This window comes from Anabas testudineus, chromosome 12, assembly GCF_900324465.2.
Source record: "Anabas testudineus chromosome 12, fAnaTes1.2, whole genome shotgun sequence".
Taxonomy (NCBI): Eukaryota; Metazoa; Chordata; class Actinopteri; order Anabantiformes; family Anabantidae; genus Anabas; species Anabas testudineus.
This window is the reverse complement of record NC_046621.1, coordinates 9,079,109-9,097,941: the sequence shown is the minus strand read 5'-3', so window position 1 is coordinate 9,097,941 and position 18,833 is coordinate 9,079,109. Positions and strand designations below refer to the sequence as shown.

The following is an 18,833-nucleotide window of genomic DNA, read 5'->3' as shown; positions in this document are numbered from 1 at the left end:
TGACATACAACAACGGGGGAAGTGTTTCTGAATGACTTCAACATAAAATTCAAAGATTTTAAGAACAAATGACCAAGCCCCCAGCATCCAAGACATTCTTTAATTATTACACTGAAACAAAACATCTTAAAGTAAGTTAATGTCCATTAAACCAATAATTTGAGTTTAGATTTGTCTCTTCCTCCTTATTCAGTTTAAATCAGAACTATAAATTGCAAATAAAAACTGCTTTTCTTAGTATCTCATTGTAGTTCAAGTACATCTGAGTTTCCTCTTTGAGAAACAGATGCCTCACTGCTCCTGAATTGGCTGCATCATAGAAATCAACAGGTTTTCAAGAAAAAACGCCGCTATGGTTGACAAATTGGAAGAAGAGGTTGCAGTGGGCAAAGATGCACAAAGTTGTGGACTAATAAGTCTAAGTTTGAGTTTTGGATCCAAGCAAGGAACATACTGTACAGTATATCAGACACAGAAACATGCAAAACACCACTTGTGAAACAGTGGTGGAAACATAACGATCTAGAGATGCTTTGGCAATGCGAGAGTGAGTGATCTGCATTGTGTGCACGGTGTCCTCAATCAGCATGGATACCACTCGATACTGAAGATGAACTATGTGGAGAAAGAAGAAGCTGCTGGGATACTCTCTGTGGTGGCCTGGCAAACTCATTTACCAGATGTGAAGCCATTGAGCTGGTGAGGGAGAAGCTGGACAGGAGGAGGAAATCACACCTGAATATCAGCAAAAACTGAGCAGTAAAATTAAACAGACTGAATAGGCAGTTATTGAGGTAAAGATTGTTTTTATACTGCTAAGTAGTCAAATTTCCCTTTATTTTATTTTAAAATAAATGTAGGACTTTTATACTGAAAGCGGAAATGTGGTTTCACCGACAGATAAATTAAGCGTATGTCTAGCTTTGTAATCCTGCTAACAAGCTAACGCTAAAGGTTTCCTTGTTTAGAAACTTAAGTAAATTGGTCTGACTCTGACCCATGACCACAGTTTAAAACAATGAAACACTGAGTAGTATCAGTAGATCTGAGTACATCTGTAGTTGTTAATGTCTCAAGTTACGTGGCCTTCTCCAGTCGACAAAAAAATTAGCATCCCTTATGCTAACTAGCGGCTATGTGTTTACATGGGGGCGTCTAATGGAAAAGTACCAAGAACAGAGAATAACTTGACAACAAAAACAAAAAAGACAAATGTCTTCTACATGATTACATAAGTCCAATGATCGCTAGAATTTATTACGTTTTAAAATGTCGCCATTAAAACAGATAATAAACGTATTAGATATTTTGTGTATCTGAATGTGCACTGAATGAAAATAAGTAAATTTACCGAAGCACAACTTTCGTTATTTGTACTTCACCAAAGTATATTCATTTTATGCTATTGGTTTTAACTCCCTTTACTATTATTATATTTTCCACTTTGAAGTATAATCCCTGTGTTACACTGCACAAGTGGAGAATAAAGTGATTGTGATACTGGTCTAACTAAACTAGTTTTGGACTGGGAGCAGCTGTAATTTCCCTCTAGGATTATTCAAGGCTTTTGAATCTAAAATCTTAAGATAAGGTGTTGCACATATATTACACATCTGCATTATATGGTGACCACATGGTGGTGACAGAGCTGCAGTACCACCTACTAACACGTTTAGACCACATTATGATTATACTACAACCAGAAACAATATCATATTTTAATACAAAACACTTTACATAATTATATGTTGTTTGCACAGTACAAGGATGTGTATTAACCGAAAATATTACTAAAGTTTGTTACCTTCAGATAGGAACCATGCTAAGCTAGCACCTCCTCTGTCTGCTAAGCTAAGCTAGCCAGCTGCTAGCAGCAGCTTCATTAACCCTACACGTTTGAAAGTGGTCAATCAACTAACCCCAGGCAAGAAAGCAAACATTCCCTGAATTATAGGATGCATCATAAACTATACTTTTAAAAAGTGTCACTGACTGTAAAGTATTAAAGTTTAAGAAGTTGTCCTTTAATTAAAGTTTGTCCCTCAGCGCGACCCGTCGTTCGTCCGGGAAAAAGCCTCGCCTCCTGAGATCGACGCCTGCAGCTGATGTAGCACGGGCTGAAACATGGAGAGCGAGAACACAGTCAGGAGAATTAAATCATTCGGGACACATAATAATGCAGCACAGGATAACGACGGCTCCCGGCAGTGGCGAGGCGACAACGGGTACAGCAGTGACCCGAAGAGGAAACCTGAAGTGAGCCTGTACCTGCTGCGGGAAGGACTGGCGGCTTGTTTGGTGTCTGGGTTTATTCTGCTGCTGTGGGGACTCGTTCATTTGTCGTTACAGCAGCTTGTCATCGGAAAACCGACCGGTGAGTTCAACGCTTTGAGAGCCAGGTGAGTTTTGTCTTTACTTTCTGTCATTTTCACCTTTTCAGTCTTTATATGTTGGCTAGCGGGCTCGAAACAGCAGAGCTCCGGTTAACCTTTCATCCAGGTCCACAAAACACACTACCGGGTTTTGTATTCGCTTTGCTCATAAAATGGTAAACGGACGCATGAATAAATCTACAAAACATCTTTTAAAAAATATTTTCTTATTTACATCATTGTAATCTAAATATCTTTGGCTCCTGGAAACTTACTCGGAGAAACAAGCGGTATGAATAAGAATTAATGGGCTCAAGACAACTTGATGAACATTTCTCAGTAATTTCTGACATTTTACTAAACTAAATGATTCAGAACTAACAAACAGATCAACAGCTTCTTGGTTAAAGAGAGAAAATTAGAATATTCTAGATAAAAGTTGCAGGCATGCTGAAATAGACATTAAACAACATAAATAAAAACACTTGGAAACATGGACCTAAGCTACATCACCCTATAATAAGAAGGCATCATCATATTTAGATATAATATCGATATTTGTATTTTATTTAGAGATCATAAACATGAACTGAAAGCATGCAGATAATATACTGACTGATAATAAGAAGCAGCCTGCATGACTGTACACATGTTTTGTTTTGTTGTGTTTAATTAATGAAATTAATGGTATTTTTTTATTTCTGTCTTCTCACAATCCAGACAACACTTGGAGCAGATCACCAGCGTCGGCCCTCGGCCAGTAGGCAGCCAGGAGAATGAAGTCCTCACCGTGGGCTATTTGTTGGAGCAGATTGAGAACATCCGAGTGGAGACTGCTGCAGGCCCACATCAGCTCACAGTGGATGTGCAGCGTCCCACTGGCTCTTTTTCCATTGACTTCCTCGGAGGCTTTACCAGCTTCTATGACCGTGTCACCAACATTGCCGTTAGGCTCGAGCCCAAGGGTGGTGCACAGCATCTCATGCTCGCTAACTGCCACTTTGACACAGTAGCCAACAGTCCAGGTATAAAAATCATTCATCCTTTTCTTTAACAAATCTGTTTTCGGCTCAAGTGAACTTTTAGTAAAGGTTCCCGGAGGCAGCTTTCCAGCTACGCCCTCACTAATCTTTCATCTCTTCCTCACAATGTGTAGAAGCCGTATAGTAGCTTTCCAACAAGCAAGTTGTCAGATGTTTTGTTATGATTATGCTGCAGTGCACATGTCCCGTGCTGAAGTCATGTGGTGTGTACAGTCACAACAAACAAATCCAGAAATGTGGGCGTATTGTAAGCTATTACAACAGCAACATTTTGCTTTTACCAGGAAGTTGCTTAGAGCAATATGCACCGATGAACTATTCAGGCGTAGGGTTTCCATGTTCAGAACTCCGTCAGATCTTTTTGGGGATAAAGATTATTATGTAGACTTAAGTGGAATGAAAATATTTAGTCCAGTAAGCTGGACCACATGATGTCTCAATTTGGCTGTCTGATCTTTGGGTATTTTCATTCCCCTTTGCAGCCTTTTATTCCCAGTCAATTGTTTTCCTCACTACTAAAGTGTCTAATCTTTCTGCATCACATGCACTGTTCACATGCTCGTGTCTCCCCCCCCCCCCCCTGCCCAACAACTACCCCCTTTTACCATTGTGCTGTTACCATCATACAAGCAGTGGAAGCTGGGTCTTGTTGCTTTATTCAGGGTGATATGCTGTTGGCGCATACTGTAGATGCATGTCTCTGTGTGTAGAAATATATATATATATATATATATATATATATTTCTTGCCAGATACAAATATGAAAGACAACTATGAGCTCATATTCTTTTAGGTGCCAGTGACGATGCTGTGAGCTGTGCAGTGATGCTGGAAGTTCTCCATTCATTGGCCAACCAGTCCACCCCTCTTCTTCATGGCGTTATCTTTCTCTTTAATGGTGCAGAGGAAAATATCCTGCAGGTAAAATCAAGTGGCAAGAACATTTAACCCTTCGGATGTTAAACTGGTCAGCACTGGTTTGCTTGACAGTTAATTAAAAAAATTCAGTTTTGTTACATTTTCACTTTCTTTCCTTTTGTGTTTTCTCCATCTCTCTATCAGGCTAGTCATGGTTTCATTACCCAGCATCCATGGGCCAAGCAGGTGCGAGCCTTCATTAACCTGGAGGCTGCAGGTGTTGGGGGAAAAGAAGTTGTTTTCCAAACAGGTACTGTATGTCTGACAATGATTTGGCTATATTATATTTATGTGTGACAAAACTAAGTGATGATATCATCCTTTGCATTATCATTTGGCCCTCAAAGGTCCAGAGAACCCGTGGCTGGTTCAGGCCTATGTCCATGCAGCCAAACACCCGTTTGCCTCTGTGGTCGGCCAGGAGGTTTTTCAGAGCGGAATCATCCCCTCTGATACCGACTTCCGCATCTACAGGGATTTTGGTAACATCCCAGGTGAGAAACAATGTAGTGAACATTTTATAAATCAGTAATTAAAGTATATGGCTATCTGTGGAGTATATAGGCTTTCCGTGTCTATGAGATCTTTGTCATTGTTTTTTATATCTGTGTTTGTATTTAATTTACAGGAATTGATCTGGCTTTTATTGAAAACGGTTTCATCTACCATACCAAGTATGACACTGCTGACAGGATCCTGACAGACTCAATACAGAGAGCTGGTACGTGTATTACTAAACATGCAAACAAATTAAATAAGTGTTATGTTGTGCTTTTATTAACTCTTATTACAGATATATTCAGGAGTTTTAGCTAGTTGGTCTGGTCTGTTGATCCCCTGCTGCACTCATTGCAGCAGGAGATCTCTTCTCAGTCATCCAGCTCATGGCTAAGAAGGCCTTCTGGATAGAAGGGTGAAACACGTCTTCAAGAACTTAAGTAATTTTGGGATTGGTGTGGTATAAACATGTTTTAACAAACAGGTGCAAACACGTGCTGTGCATTTGTGCTTTATCCCCCGATGCACACTGGTCAGCACTGCGCTGACCTCATTATTCCCCTGAGAACTAAGAAATGCATATATATATCATACCAGCCGCACACTCTTATTCTTGCACTCTGCCTCATTTACCTCATGCTTCTGTATTGCAGACTTATTTTTGCTTTACTTAGCAGAGAACCCAGTCAGTCAGCACTAAAATCCTGAGACAGTTGGCGTTTTTTTTTCTCTCCCTCAGCAGCTACTGGACATCTCCGTGCTCGTCTTCTGTTCACATCAACTCAGGGTGAAAGGCATGAATTATTAGAGAGAGAAAGTAAGATTTCAGAGGGATGTAGAAAGTATTTTAGTCTGTGAAGAAGAAGACAGTTTTGAAGGTTTATCACACAGCAGAGGAACAGTAGAGGAGGAACATTAATAGCTCTGCTGTGTTGGTGTCTCTGCAGGATTTCAGTCTTGTCACAGTGAGATTCAGAAAGATTTTAGGCGAATCATTAGCAGGAAACCCTACATGAACAAGCACATATTGTGCACTCACTTGTTTATTCTTTCAGGCCTTAGTGAGCCAACCAGGCAGAAGAACAATGGCGTTTTGTCTTGCCTGTGTGTTTCTGTGTGTGTACTGTTAACTGCGCAACATTAAGGCAGCAGCACTGATAAAAGAAACTTAGCCCCGGGCCACAGTAACCCACACAGTGACCTCTCACTCAACCTTCATATAGCTAGATTTGTCCTCTAGATTCAACACTGTGGCCAATTACAGACCAAGTACAGGCCAGCTCTTACAGCTTCATACACACTACAGTTTGCACCATGAATCGTGTTTAGTCGCAGCACTGTACGCTGTTTTTCTGCTATCATTCTCACTTACACACATCGTCAAACCGTTACAATCACCATAATACTTAGACAGATCGGTGATACATTAAGCTAAGCTGGATTAATTGTGTGTGTGAATGATTGAAATTGTGCATCTTCTCTTATATATCCTGTAATGGGAAACGCTATGGTGTATTAGGGTATATTAGTGTATTAGAGAGGATAGTGGTGAATGCAGGGGAGTGTGATGGTGTATATAGTATTTCTAGGTGCAAGTGGGTGTAGTAGTCTGTGTACGCTCGTGTGTGAGCAAAGTGTTTGTTGCTGTGTGTTAGACCAAGTATTATTGAGCTGGATTGACTTTCATACAATTGTCATGGCATGTTATAAACTGTATTTGCCAATTAAATAATATTAAAATAAAAAATGAAAGGATTACAGACAGACTGTGGGGGTCAACATGCAGTAAAAGACCTTTCATTTACTAGTATGTGTTGTATCTTGTTAGTTAAACTACTATTGTGCCATTCATGCGCATATGAAAATATGGTCTGGGTGTCCATATGGGAATTATACTAACTCAAGAGTAGGCTGCTCTGCTGCTTAGGTCGCTCTGAATCATCAATAAAATCTGTGTGCATGGCGAGTCAGCTGAATAAAGGATAATCCTCTTTTTGTCATATGATAGCGAAGTGATTACTTCATATTCAGTTATATCAACCACTTCCCTTTTCTGATTGGGCGCTGTTATTGCAAATACAGAAACCAACACCACAACAGAGTAAACTTAGCGTTATCTTCTTTATTTCTCACTTGCCATAAATCATCATCGCATCATATTGTCTCCCAGTCAGTCATGGTTGCAGCTCTTTGAATAACAGTATTTTGTATCACCTTCAACATCAGTGCACCTAAATGCAATAGTTACATTTCAGCTTTGAAATGAATCTCTTTATATCTAAGCTCACTCCCTCTTTCTAGGCGACAACATCCTGGCGGTCCTAAAGCACCTGGTAATGTCAGAGAAGTTGTCCGATTCCTCAGAGTATCGCCATGGCAACATGGTATTTTTTGACCTGTTGGGAGTAGTTGTGGTTGCATATCCAGCTCGTGTCGGCACCATCCTCAACTACATGGTAGCCACAGCCACCTTCCTCTATTTGGCTAAAAAAGCCTCGCTGCCTGGCAATGGGGGTAGGTGACTGTGTTATTTTCTTCCCTTTCTTTGGACGCCTTTTGAGCACAATGTTTCACAGTCCAATTAACATTGTTGAATTCATCCATAGAAAATCTTTTATGCAAGGTTTGGCCTGTCCTTACCATTCATCTCCACATCTCTCAGGTGGGCGCTACATTCGAGATCTGGCCTGTGCCACAGGTGTAGCGGTGCTGAGCTGGTTCATCACCCTACTGTCAGTGCTGATCGTAGCGCTGTTCATCACTCTGCTGGGGCGCTCCATGTTTTGGTACAACCACTTCTACGCGTCCATTTGCCTGTACGGGGCTGCAGCTGCTGGCAAGATGATCCTCATCCACACCCTCGCCAAGAACCTTTACTACGGGGTGAGTGACTGAGTTGTAATACATTTACATCTATACCTGATGTTTCTGCCAAATCATTTAATAGCTATTTATCTGCAAGCTGCACAAATGTCATATTTTATTACGCTGGTAAACCTTAGTGCTGATTCCTTAGTAGGAACCACACAGTGAATGTTGATGTGGCTCCTGTTTAAATTACAGTTCTACTTGAAAGTAGAATGAGGAAATAATGTAGATAACTAAACTACGCAGTCAGTGTAGGCCAAAGGTCAGTGGTGTTATAGAGCTGAACAAATGTTGATCTGCTCGATTTATGTGTGGTTATAAAGCTGTAGAGGTGTCAGACATGCAGTCACCTGCCGGTCATATGTATATACTCATTAACCACATAGTTATTTACTTATTAGAAATAATTTACTGCAGAGAGCCAGCTGACTTGGCTCCCAGTTATTTTTGATATTTGATTTTGTAGTAGGAGCACCTTGTGATTTTTCAGTTACCAGATGCTATCTCAGTTTAACGTTTACTAAACATTTAGTAAAGTTTTGTTTGAGGTTGAAACAATGCCATGAAGTTGATGTTCAGTTGGAGCTGCAGTTAACTTGAGCTTTTTGTGGGCATTGTGGAGAAAGTAAACACATTAACCTTTGTCCCAGACTTAACACGGCTTCATCTGCAATGAAACACCATCTCACTAATCCTCAGGGTTTTCCACGGCTGTTCCCCCTGTCTTTAACAAATGGTAAATTATATTAAGACCACTGTGTTTCCCTGTCCCCCTGGCTAAATAACCTGCGTCACTGTTCTGGTTTAACCAGAATGACTCTAACAAAGTCAACACTGCACCTTTTTACCTGCAAAAATTTATGGAGACGGTTGAATTAGAAACAACGATCTCTGTGTGCACACGGACAACGACATCTACTGTATAGCCGGTGATCCCTCCTGAGGTTTCTTCTGCTGTTTTTTTTATGTTAAAGGGTTTTTTTCTTTTCTTATTTGATTCAAGGACAGACAGAGTGTCATTGTTCTACAGACTGTAAAGTCCCTTGAGGGCAAATTAGTGGTGTGTGATTTGGCTGCACTAATAAAACCATGTCAGGGCTTTCTTTGTAACTGCTGTTTCTTTTGAGAAATGATTCAACCAGAAAGTTATGTGACATAAGCTGAACGAGTGCTTTTCTGTGAAGTTAACTTAATGGAACAATCCTGTCCTGTGTGAAGAAATATTGCAGCATGTCTCTTAATCAATCTACCGTACAATAATATATGCAGTAGCAGAGTTTTTGTTGCAGGATTCAACAGTGACCACAGACAAAGGTTTCCACTGTAACACCTAGGAAATACGTCACATTACTGATACTTGATTCCTGTTTCTCAGAACATCCACTGAACTTTTGATTAAATCTTCACTTACAAACTTATGTTCTTTAATAGTGTAAAAAAAGTCAGTAATACTGTGATGACAGCTGGAATGGCTTGAACAGCACAGATTAAGACAGCAGCTGCAATATAATCTTTATATTTCTCATATGTTGCAGGGTGTCCGTCTGGTGGAGCTGGGTGAGCTCTACTTTGACGTGAGCTTGCTTCTGTGGTGCTGCAGCCTAGTGTGGCTGACCCAAAAGGGCCTGTGCTCAGCCTATGTGCCCATGCTGATGGTGGCCTTCCCCCTGGCCACCAAGCTGCTGCTAACCAAAGAATTTAAACACAGAGGTAAACATTCAACTCAACTTTATGTACAGTGAATGGTTCTTCTTCAATTTAAATAAATATTTCAACAGTTTGGTAAGAGTAATATGGTGCTACTCCCATGTCTGTTCATTAAAAATGAAGCACCAGGTAGCAGCCAGTTAGCAGATGCTAAAACAAAAGCAAAACACGTGATGCAAAGCAGATGAGCAAATAGGAATTTAATGAGAGTCTCATTTTTATTAAGTGTCAGACATAATTCTTACTCCAATAAATTATGTACACTGCCTATCCAAAAAAAAAGTCACCACCTTGATTTAACTAAGCAAATAGGTAAGAGCCTCCCATTGAATAATTACTGCATGGATGATTATGTTTCAGCTACATAACAACAAGTTATTTAACCCTAATTGATGCAGTGAGTAGCTTCTTATTTCTTAAACATCTATGTCGGAAGACTAATGGACACAAGACACATCTCTGGTTGTGGAAAGGACGTTAATCTGTTTCAGGAGGGTCAAATTATGGGATTTGCATCAAGCAAAGAAAAAAACTAAGGAGACTAATGAAACTACTAAAACTGAGTTAAGAACTGTCCAGTAGAAGAAGGTCATGTGGTCTGATGAGTCCAGATTTACCCTGTGGGGGCCATGCTATGATCTGGGGTTGCTGCAGTTGGTCAGGTCGAGGTTCAGCAACGTTATGAGGTCAGCTGACTACCTGAATATACTGAATGACCAGGTTATTCCATCCATGGATTTTTTCTTCCCTGATATCATGGACATATTCCAAGATGACAATACCAGTATTCATCAGGCTCAAATTGTGAAACAGTGGTTCAGGGAGTATGAAACATCATTTTCACACATGGATTGACCACCACAGAGTCCAGACCTAAACCCCATTGAGAATCTTGGGATGTGCTGGAGAAGACGCCTGACTCTCCCATCATCAATGAAAAACGAATGCAACTCTGGACGAGAATAAATGTTGAGACATTGTAGAAGCTTATTGAAGTGATGCCATGGCGAATGCATGGAGCTAAAGGCGGTCCAACAAAATATTAAGAGTGTTTGTTTGTTTAGTTTTTTTTTGACAGGCAGTGTATTTGGTGAGAAAATATATTGAACTATTTGCTGCACTGTGAGAAGCATGACTAAAGCTTGAGATGATCTGTAATTAAGACTTCAGTAGCAAAATAGGAATCGGCATCATTAGCATCATTACTGCAGTATTGTTCAGACATGACTTTCTCTCCAGCACGAGGTTGGACAAAAGCTTTGTGGCTCTTTCCTTAAAGATCCTGTTGTGTCTGAATAAAATATTTACACAAGAGACATTCTGTACCTCAGAATGACAACAACACGAGAACAAACCAAGTCAGCAGGATTGTCCAGTTTGGTCTGACGAATAACAAACTCTCCATCTTTGTTAGGAGCGTCGGTGAAATACAGTGTGTTCTACGTGTTGGGCCTGGCGTTGCCCTATGTTCACTTCATGTTCCTCATCTGGGTGGTGTTTGAGATCTTCACACCCATAATGGGTCGCAGCGGCACAGAGATACCCCCTGAAGTGGTGCTGGCCTCTCTGATCACGCTGGCTACAATATTCCTATCCTCTTTTTTTGTGAGTATCTCAACATTACGTTAAATAAATCTGTCTGTTTTGAGCAGAATCACCTTGATAAACAGTAGCTTTATTGTGTTGATCAAGCTTCTGGCAGCAACACTTTTGTTGTATAAGATACTTCTGACTTTCAAAACAATTGTTTATAATGTTGCTGCATTTTCTTCTCTGCCTCAGCTACATTTCATCTACTTGGTACGGAGCACTAAGTGGATCCTGGCTGCCCTGGGCTCAGTCTTCATCATCATGTTCCTGCTGATGTCCTGCGGCCTCTTCTTCCCTTACTCAGACAGTCCACACAGCCCGCGGCCTAAACGAGTCTTCCTGCAGGTTCAAGCACACAACACACACACAGAAGCACAAACATGTGCACATAAAAGTATGTTCTTATTCTAATTCTCACTTGGCAACGTCTGTCGTACATATTTGGTTTTCTTTACTGGATGTGAGTCACCTATTTAGAAAGTACAAAATGTTTTATCGCCTCCACTCAGCATACAACAAGAACCTTCCACAATCTCGAGGGACAGGTGGAGAGCCGGGACTCGGGTCTGTGGATCAACAGTTTTGACTACACAGGCATGCAGCACGTCACCCCCATCATCCAAGAGATTAATGACAGCGTTCGTACTCGCTGCCGGGAGGACCGACCCTTCTGTGGTTACCCCTGGTTCCTGCCTGTGAAGTTTCTCAGCAAGTCAGTAACTGAGTGACCGACAGCAGAGTTCCACACACTTCACGTGTTTGTGTTTCGATTTTCCATATTCTGTATTCTTCTTCACCTCAGGCATTTTGATTTATTCTCAGGAAAAACTGGTACCTGCCTGCCCCAGAAGTATCTCCTAGCTCTCCTGTGGAGTTCAGCCTGCTGTCCAAAGAGGAGACGAGCTGGGGGACGATCAAGATGACCTTCAGTGTGAAAGGTCAGGGGCACTTTATATGAAGATCTTTGACACTGATACAAACGCACAAAAATAATTTGACGTGACAGTTGATTAACATTGACTTGAGACCTGAGTCAAACCGTAATCACGTGTCTGCAGGAATTAGACACAGATGCTCAAGCGTTACTGAAGGTTTGCACATGTTCTACTGTGTATCCTGTCCTGTTCAGGCCCCAGCCACATGTCCCTGTACCTTATGCCTCACCGTGGAGCCAGCCTCTCCACCTGGTCGTTCGGTGACGGGACACCTCAGTTTGACCTGAGCGGAGAATACTTTATCTTTTATTCCCACGGTCTGGATGCCCCCACATGGACCTTCTGGTTTGAAATACAGGTATTCCCTGAAACTAATGTTTTGTAAAGATATATTTGGATAAACTTAGACAGAGAAAGTGAATTTGAGTAAAATGTTGAACCGTTCCTTTAAAGTCATAATACTTCCTCTCTTACTGCTGCTCCTTGACTCCTTGACCCCCGGTCCATCTGATTATGTTATTTTTCCATTCTCTTCATTCCTTACATTCAGGGCCTTATTCTATCAGGTCTGCAGGAGATTAGTTCTTGCCTGAGAACAATTAGACTGTGTTTGAATGCATAGTGTAGCTTCACATGAAAACCGTTTAAACTACTCCTGTGTGGATTTAATTGTCTAATTGTATTAAAAACGGGATGAAAGAAGCTCCATTACCTTTTTTTTTAAATCTATAAACTAAAAAACTAGCTAACGACAATGATTTTTACTACCGCCTACTCTTTTAATTGTCATGATGTTCTTGCTTTTCTCTGTCAGCCTCCCAGGGACCCAGACCCGTCAGGCCCTGAGGGAATGATCTCAGTCGCCATCTCCTCCCACTATTTCTTCGGGGAAGACCAGAGGACTGCCCAGCTGGACGAAATCGTCCGCAAGTTTCCCACCTGGGCTTTTCCGTCATCTTGGGTCAGTACCTACGACATGTACAGATACTGAGAACTGCGCACATCGGAGGTCGACTGCCGCATGGGCTCCAAGACAGCCGGAGAAAGGGGATTTCATGGAACAGTACTAAAGGCTGGCCCTGCAGCCTTTTCACTAGCACACAAACACGCACAAACCCTCGCTCATGCTCCCTCCCGGCCTGCCTGAGAGACCACCCCTCACTGTGTCAGTAGGCCTTGTAGCTTAATGAGCTGCAAGACGCACCAAAACATGCTGGAGGTAAGCAGAGCAGTCCGATGCACCGGCCACAAGCCTCATGCTCACTCCTTGGTTAGTGGAACAAAGGTGTTTTTTCTTTTTTACCCAGTCTGTTGTGCCTTTGCTTTACTTACTTCATCTCACTCCCCTCTTACCGACTTCCTTCTTGTTTCTTCCTCTTTCATGCTAACCACTCTCACCACTCTCAGACTTCACTATCTGCACTGATGGACGTTTGGGAGGGGAGACGAGGCTCGTTTCTTGTTCGACTCCTCTGACTTTAACTGGAAACTTTGAAATTTGAAAGTCGCTTTTCGTCCACCTGCACATCTAAGCTAATCAGTTAACTGTGAAATTCACTAAAATCACTGGCTTGCAGTCATACCCACATGTGTGAGGCTTGACAATGATCTGCTTCAACTGTCAGAATGTGGGATGCAGATGCTGAAAATTGTGCCTGTTAAATGAAAACAGCTGGCTAAAATCAAAATGTCATGGTGTCCTCTGGAAGGAGGCTTTTCCTGGAGGTTTATCACAGAAAGTTACAGAGGTCTTAAAATGTTTAACATGCAACTTCAATTTGACCTCACAAGGAAACAAAGACTTATGCATGTATAAAGGTCCTGTGATTTAAAAATATGCAACTCCACGCTCAACAACAGAAGAATGTGTCACATGGTTTGCAGTTCCCTTAACAGCATCATTACAGTAACTGCAGCAGGGTAGTAGCTCCTCACTCGATGCTACAGACTTTCTCCAGCAGCACTATTGAAAGTGTTTTTTTTTTTGTTGTTTCTATTTTTCGATTGGTTGAAAGAAAATTAACTTGCTACTATTATGATATTATAGTATTATAATAATCATTTGAGTTTAAATGCAAACAAAATACAGAACTTTGCAGTGTGGTTTTATTTGTTAGATCCACTTAAATGTCAGCTGAACATACAATTCATCACATGGAGAATAAATAATTAATGAACAATGAATATTAACTAATTATAATAACCCATAATTAGAAACAAACTCTAGTGTGTTCATGCAAATATCATAGGAAGTTATAAGGAAAGTATTTAAGTATATGATATTTAAAAAAGTCACCTCCAATAAACTGTGTTATAGCTTATTTAGAAGGAACATGACATGACATTACCAGGATCAGCAGCTATTCCAGCCCAGATCAGAGGAGCACTGTGCTAACTGTTAATTCCATTTCTTTGTTCTTGCAGCTAAAATCCATGTAACAAAGTAAAATAATACATTGGGTTTGCTGAAGACAGCTCGTCGTATTAACTGCTCATCGTCGGCTCATTTGTATGCGTGTATGCGTTTCATAAGTATCACAACCACTTAGTTACTGTCAGCATCACCACTACCTCCATAATGATCAAAAGTTCATGTCTAACACCAAGATAACAGTTATTAATGCTCTGAAGAGACTGTTCAAATGATATTTATCTACCTGAGGTTGACTAACTCTAGAAAATGTTAATGGGTGATGAGGCGTCATTGTGCTTGTCTGTTGCTACCTCTTTTTTACGAGATTAAACCATAAGTATAAATTTACCTGAAGAGGTCTGCGTCCATAGTTTCACATAACAAAGTACAAAAAAAAATCACATCCAGCAGCTACGTGTTGGTCGTCTGTCTTCACTTGAGATCAGCCAAGCAGATGTGATCACTCTTGTTAAATCCGTGTGTGTCTTTGTGTCCACGTTGTCTGTCTGTCAGTTGAGACTAGTGTGAGCAGTGAAAAGAGATTTTGGAAATTCTCTTACATCCAATGATGAAAATAACACACTGATATTATAATTACGTCTTTTACTCACTGACATAATGCATTCCCAATCTCCTTACCTCTAACCCTAACTCTAAAACTTAGTCTTAACCCCAAAAATTTTACAAAATATGTCCACACAAGGAAATAAAAACATGCACACACTCACCTTCTGACTGGGCAGTGGATCTTCTGTCTTTACATGACAGAAGATGGATCCGACAGATTGATTTTTGGGATCTCAAAGTTTTCGGTTTGTTCACATTTCAGACTAACACGTTTCATGACTAGTTCAATTTGTTGCAGAGACGCAATGTTTTTAATTAAATATGATGATAGTCGAATAACCAAGTTAGAACAGAGGAGGAACTGCAGGATGAGCGGGGAGATGTTTGATGAATATGCTGTGAAATGGCTCATCCTGCAATGTTGAGACTAAACAAGAGCTTAACATTAAAAAAAGAAGTTGTCAGTTTAGACTGACAGACTGAACGAGCACTGCACTGTTTGTTTTTGTTGTCCAGCGTAAAAATGTAACAGTCAGAAGCAAAAAAATAAAATAAAATCATTCCCACATTTCCATTAGCTTCAGAAATAAACCTCTCCTGGGATAAACATCGTCATGTCTTGATGCCTGTTGTTAAAAGATGTTTCAAATCTTAAATGTATTTTTTTTTTTTGTTCAACATCCTGACTTTTAAACATGCCTGTTTCTGAAGCGTTAAATTAGGAGACTCGCTGTTTTGTGACTGATTTGACACTGTAACCATTAAACTCTTTTCCTTTTTTAGATCCATAGTTGTTAGTTGACATGATTCGGATTGATCTGGTTAACAGGATCTACATCTATTAAATCATTTGCGGGCTGATTTTTACATTATGCAAAAACCTTGAATTAAACTAGCACATGTACAGTGATTAAAATGCTTTTATGATAACGTTGGTTGTTCTTTTTATTGACTTACATGCAAACAGCAGATTGGATCACACTTATTCAGTTACTCTGGATTCACTGTTCGCAATGAGACAACTGGATCAGTTTTAAAAATAATTTATTGGTCTTTATGTACAAGGAAAAAAATGAAGTAGAAAAGCAAACATGAGTAGAAAAAGCAAATGTACAAGAGAGTATCTTTACACTGCATTGAGGATGTCAGCTGCTCCTGCCCCAGGAATAAAACTTTACTCAGAGTCAGAAAACAGGCAATACTTTTTAATCTGTACACAGGAGGGAGGGAACGCCGAGTGAACAACACACCCCTGACCGACTGCTCCTCGCCCACGGAGAAGGAAACCGTTAAAAGATCCACAATAGTCATTTCCTTAGGAAATTGCCTCGTATGCTGTCAGCGTTAGTTTAGCGCACTGATGGTTGTGTTTCGGATGTGATGTGAGGGACGGGGTATGTTTGAGTGTGAGCATGTGTTCCCTCTGCATAATGAGTCGAGCGCTTGATCGAAGTGGTAAAACAGAAGGCCTCTGGACACTAAGTCTTTGGTTCATCAAGTTACCGTTTTCAAGTCAGGTAAAGCTTACAGCGGAGCAGCGGAGTTTAGCTGTAGGCTTGTTCAGGGTGGAGACGGGCCCACTGGAACGAGGGAGCAACACGATTCACGTTGAGTGACAACAGTACGTCAGCAACACTTCAGCTGTTGCCGTTTAGTCATTTTGCCCTTTTGTGTTACAAGAATACAAGTAATTCATAAAAAGCAGAAACCATTAAAGATGCCAGACACCACACCCAGCTCATCTTGTACACACCGACAAGAGAGCAGAAATTTATAATCTAATAATAAAATAGAATTTGGTCTATCATGAGAAGTTAAAAGCAAACAGATGGGGAGAGAAAGTAAAATAATGAACATAAAAAATAAAGCTGAATAACATTTCAATACATTGAACAATATAATACTGACATATCTGTTATAAACCTTTTAGTGCTTATGGTAAAGAGCCAATACACGACTTTGATTAACTAAAAGTTTATCAGCCTTAAAAACAAACTGAGCACATTTCCAGGTATCATGCAGCTATAATTCCAATAAATAATAGTAGTAATTATGAAATAATGATGACTAACGCAAAAAAAAAAAAAAAAAAAAAGAAATCCATGCGATTAAAGTCATCAAACATGTCAACACATGATCAATACAATGTGGTACACGCATCCGGAAATCCACACAAGCACACAAACACGTCGTCTTGAGCAGGGAGGTGATATGTGCGCGTTTGGGCAGGATGAAGTTAGAAATCCTTATCAGAAAGTGAGCGTCCAAATACGCGACGCTTCATTATACAACTGCACCCAAGGCAACAACAGATCCGACTCCATCCTCCCCTCAAAATGAAACGGCTGACTGAGGGAATTAATGATGTCAGGTACACAATCTACAGAGTTCGATGGCTTTAACACATTATTCATTTGCTGATAAAAGGGGAAAACCCATTCTGAAACTCCAACTGAGATGAAAATGTCTGTTTAAAAACTGGATAAAGCGTCTTAGGATTTGGTTTTTATAGCATGTTTAGGCCAAGCCCTTCAGTGCACTACACGCCTAAATCTGCTCACCTCACTAACACTGATCTGACCTGCTTGTTGTCTAAAAGCGACGGTTGATTGCTTCTGGCTAAGACTCCCCTTAGACACTCTTGAGCCAACATTCAGCAAGGTTGGGGGGCAAGAACGATACATGAACAGAGAGCTACTGATCAATGGAAACTAGTCTGCGCTCGCACTGGGGGATTCTTCTCAGAGATTATTCTTGTGGAAAGGTTCTCAAGAATTACATAGAATTCATATCACGACTGATTTTTACAGGGAAACTCAAAGAGGACAAGTTGTAGTTGATAGAAAAATAATATCTTATTACATTATTGAAAAAGTTATCACAAAATATTTTAAAATCATGAGGTATGAAAGTATGAAACACCTCTTGTGCGCACAAACAGAACTACTCACTGTAGGCTCAGACACACTGACGACCAGAGCTTGGTTTTACACTGAGCAATGTAGCAGGATGCTGTGATCAAATACACTCAGGTTTGAACTTATTCTATCACTATTTGCATTAACCAAAGGAGACTATGGAGCTTTTTGTCTGGACAGTGGGGAAAAAAAATCCAAGTCTCCAGTTGCACTTCAACAAGTGGCAAAGAGAGGTTACACACACACGAAACGTCTGTCCTGGAATAGAAAGCCTGAGCTGTTTCACAGCTTCCCATCACCAAAACAGTCTGATACAGGTGACCTTTTTGCTAACAGCACATTTTGATAAAGTGAAGCCGTCAGACTGAACCCCATCTGTGGTTGTGCTGCGATGCCTTTGTGCCAGTTGTGCTGTCGCTCTCTCTGTAGCTAAGTATCTACAGGGGCTCTAGTCAACACAAGGGGGCAAATCTGAAGAGCAGATAATACTGACTGTAACAACCTGCAGCAGAGGTACTTTCTGTGCACGCACACACACACACACACACACACAAGCACGCACGCACACACACACACACACACACACAAAAATAAAGTCTATTTCCAGTCAGCTACTGCTTCTCCCCCTCCCACCTATCCTCCAGGGTCCAAAATTCACAGGTTAGAGTCCAGAGAAGACCTCTGGGCTTCAGGACAAGGTACAGTCATACGTTCCCTCCTCCTCTCCCTGCTCCTCTGTCTGTTCAGGAGGACAGTCCTCAGAGGGGGGGCGGGGAAAACTTCCTGCAGGTTCAAGGGAGGGCAGTGCCAGGCCCAGCGGAGCAGCTACTCCTCTGCTGTCCTCGGGCCGTGGTGCCGCAGCAACTCCCACTTCAGAGACTCCGAGTTTGGAGCTCTGGCTGGTGGCCTGGAAAGCTTCTGGCTGCACCTGCTCAGATACAGACTCCATCAGCTGCTGCAGATGCGGCTGGATCAGGCTTAGAAATGGTTTATATCCCAGGCTG

At 41.0% G+C, this 18,833-nt stretch overlaps 2 protein-coding genes across 4 annotated transcripts in view; one reads left to right on the top strand and one right to left on the bottom strand.

The window, feature by feature from the left end:
* The first annotated feature begins 58 nt into the window (after positions 1–58).
* Positions 59–15,841, top strand: LOC113158650 (endoplasmic reticulum metallopeptidase 1). 2 transcript variants are annotated; one of them, XM_026354706.1, is made up of 16 exons: positions 59–794; positions 2,047–2,399; positions 3,093–3,397; positions 4,209–4,336; positions 4,478–4,583; positions 4,681–4,827; positions 4,962–5,054; positions 7,133–7,345; positions 7,494–7,714; positions 9,235–9,409; positions 10,821–11,011; positions 11,189–11,341; positions 11,506–11,708; positions 11,819–11,934; positions 12,126–12,289; positions 12,746–15,841. In XM_026354706.1, exons 2-16 carry the CDS (start codon positions 2,125–2,127, stop codon positions 12,920–12,922), a joined length of 2,667 nt encoding a protein of 888 aa, XP_026210491.1. In that variant the 5' UTR covers positions 59–794; positions 2,047–2,124; the 3' UTR covers positions 12,923–15,841. The 2 variants fall into 2 exon arrangements, with proteins under 2 accessions (XP_026210491.1, XP_026210492.1); XM_026354707.1 differs by lacking the exon at positions 59–794 and having other exon boundaries at positions 1,762–2,399.
* Positions 15,842–15,938: 97 nt separating this feature from the next.
* ric1 (RIC1 homolog, RAB6A GEF complex partner 1) overlaps positions 15,939–18,833 on the bottom strand; it is a 33,057-nt gene continuing 30,162 nt past the window's right edge. For both annotated transcript variants that reach the window (XM_026354673.1, XM_026354672.1), the window contains exon 27: positions 15,939–18,830. In XM_026354673.1, the coding sequence (XP_026210458.1) occupies positions 18,518–18,830 (313 nt within the window). In that variant the 3' untranslated portion in view covers positions 15,939–18,517. The remainder of the gene's footprint in view (positions 18,831–18,833) is intronic.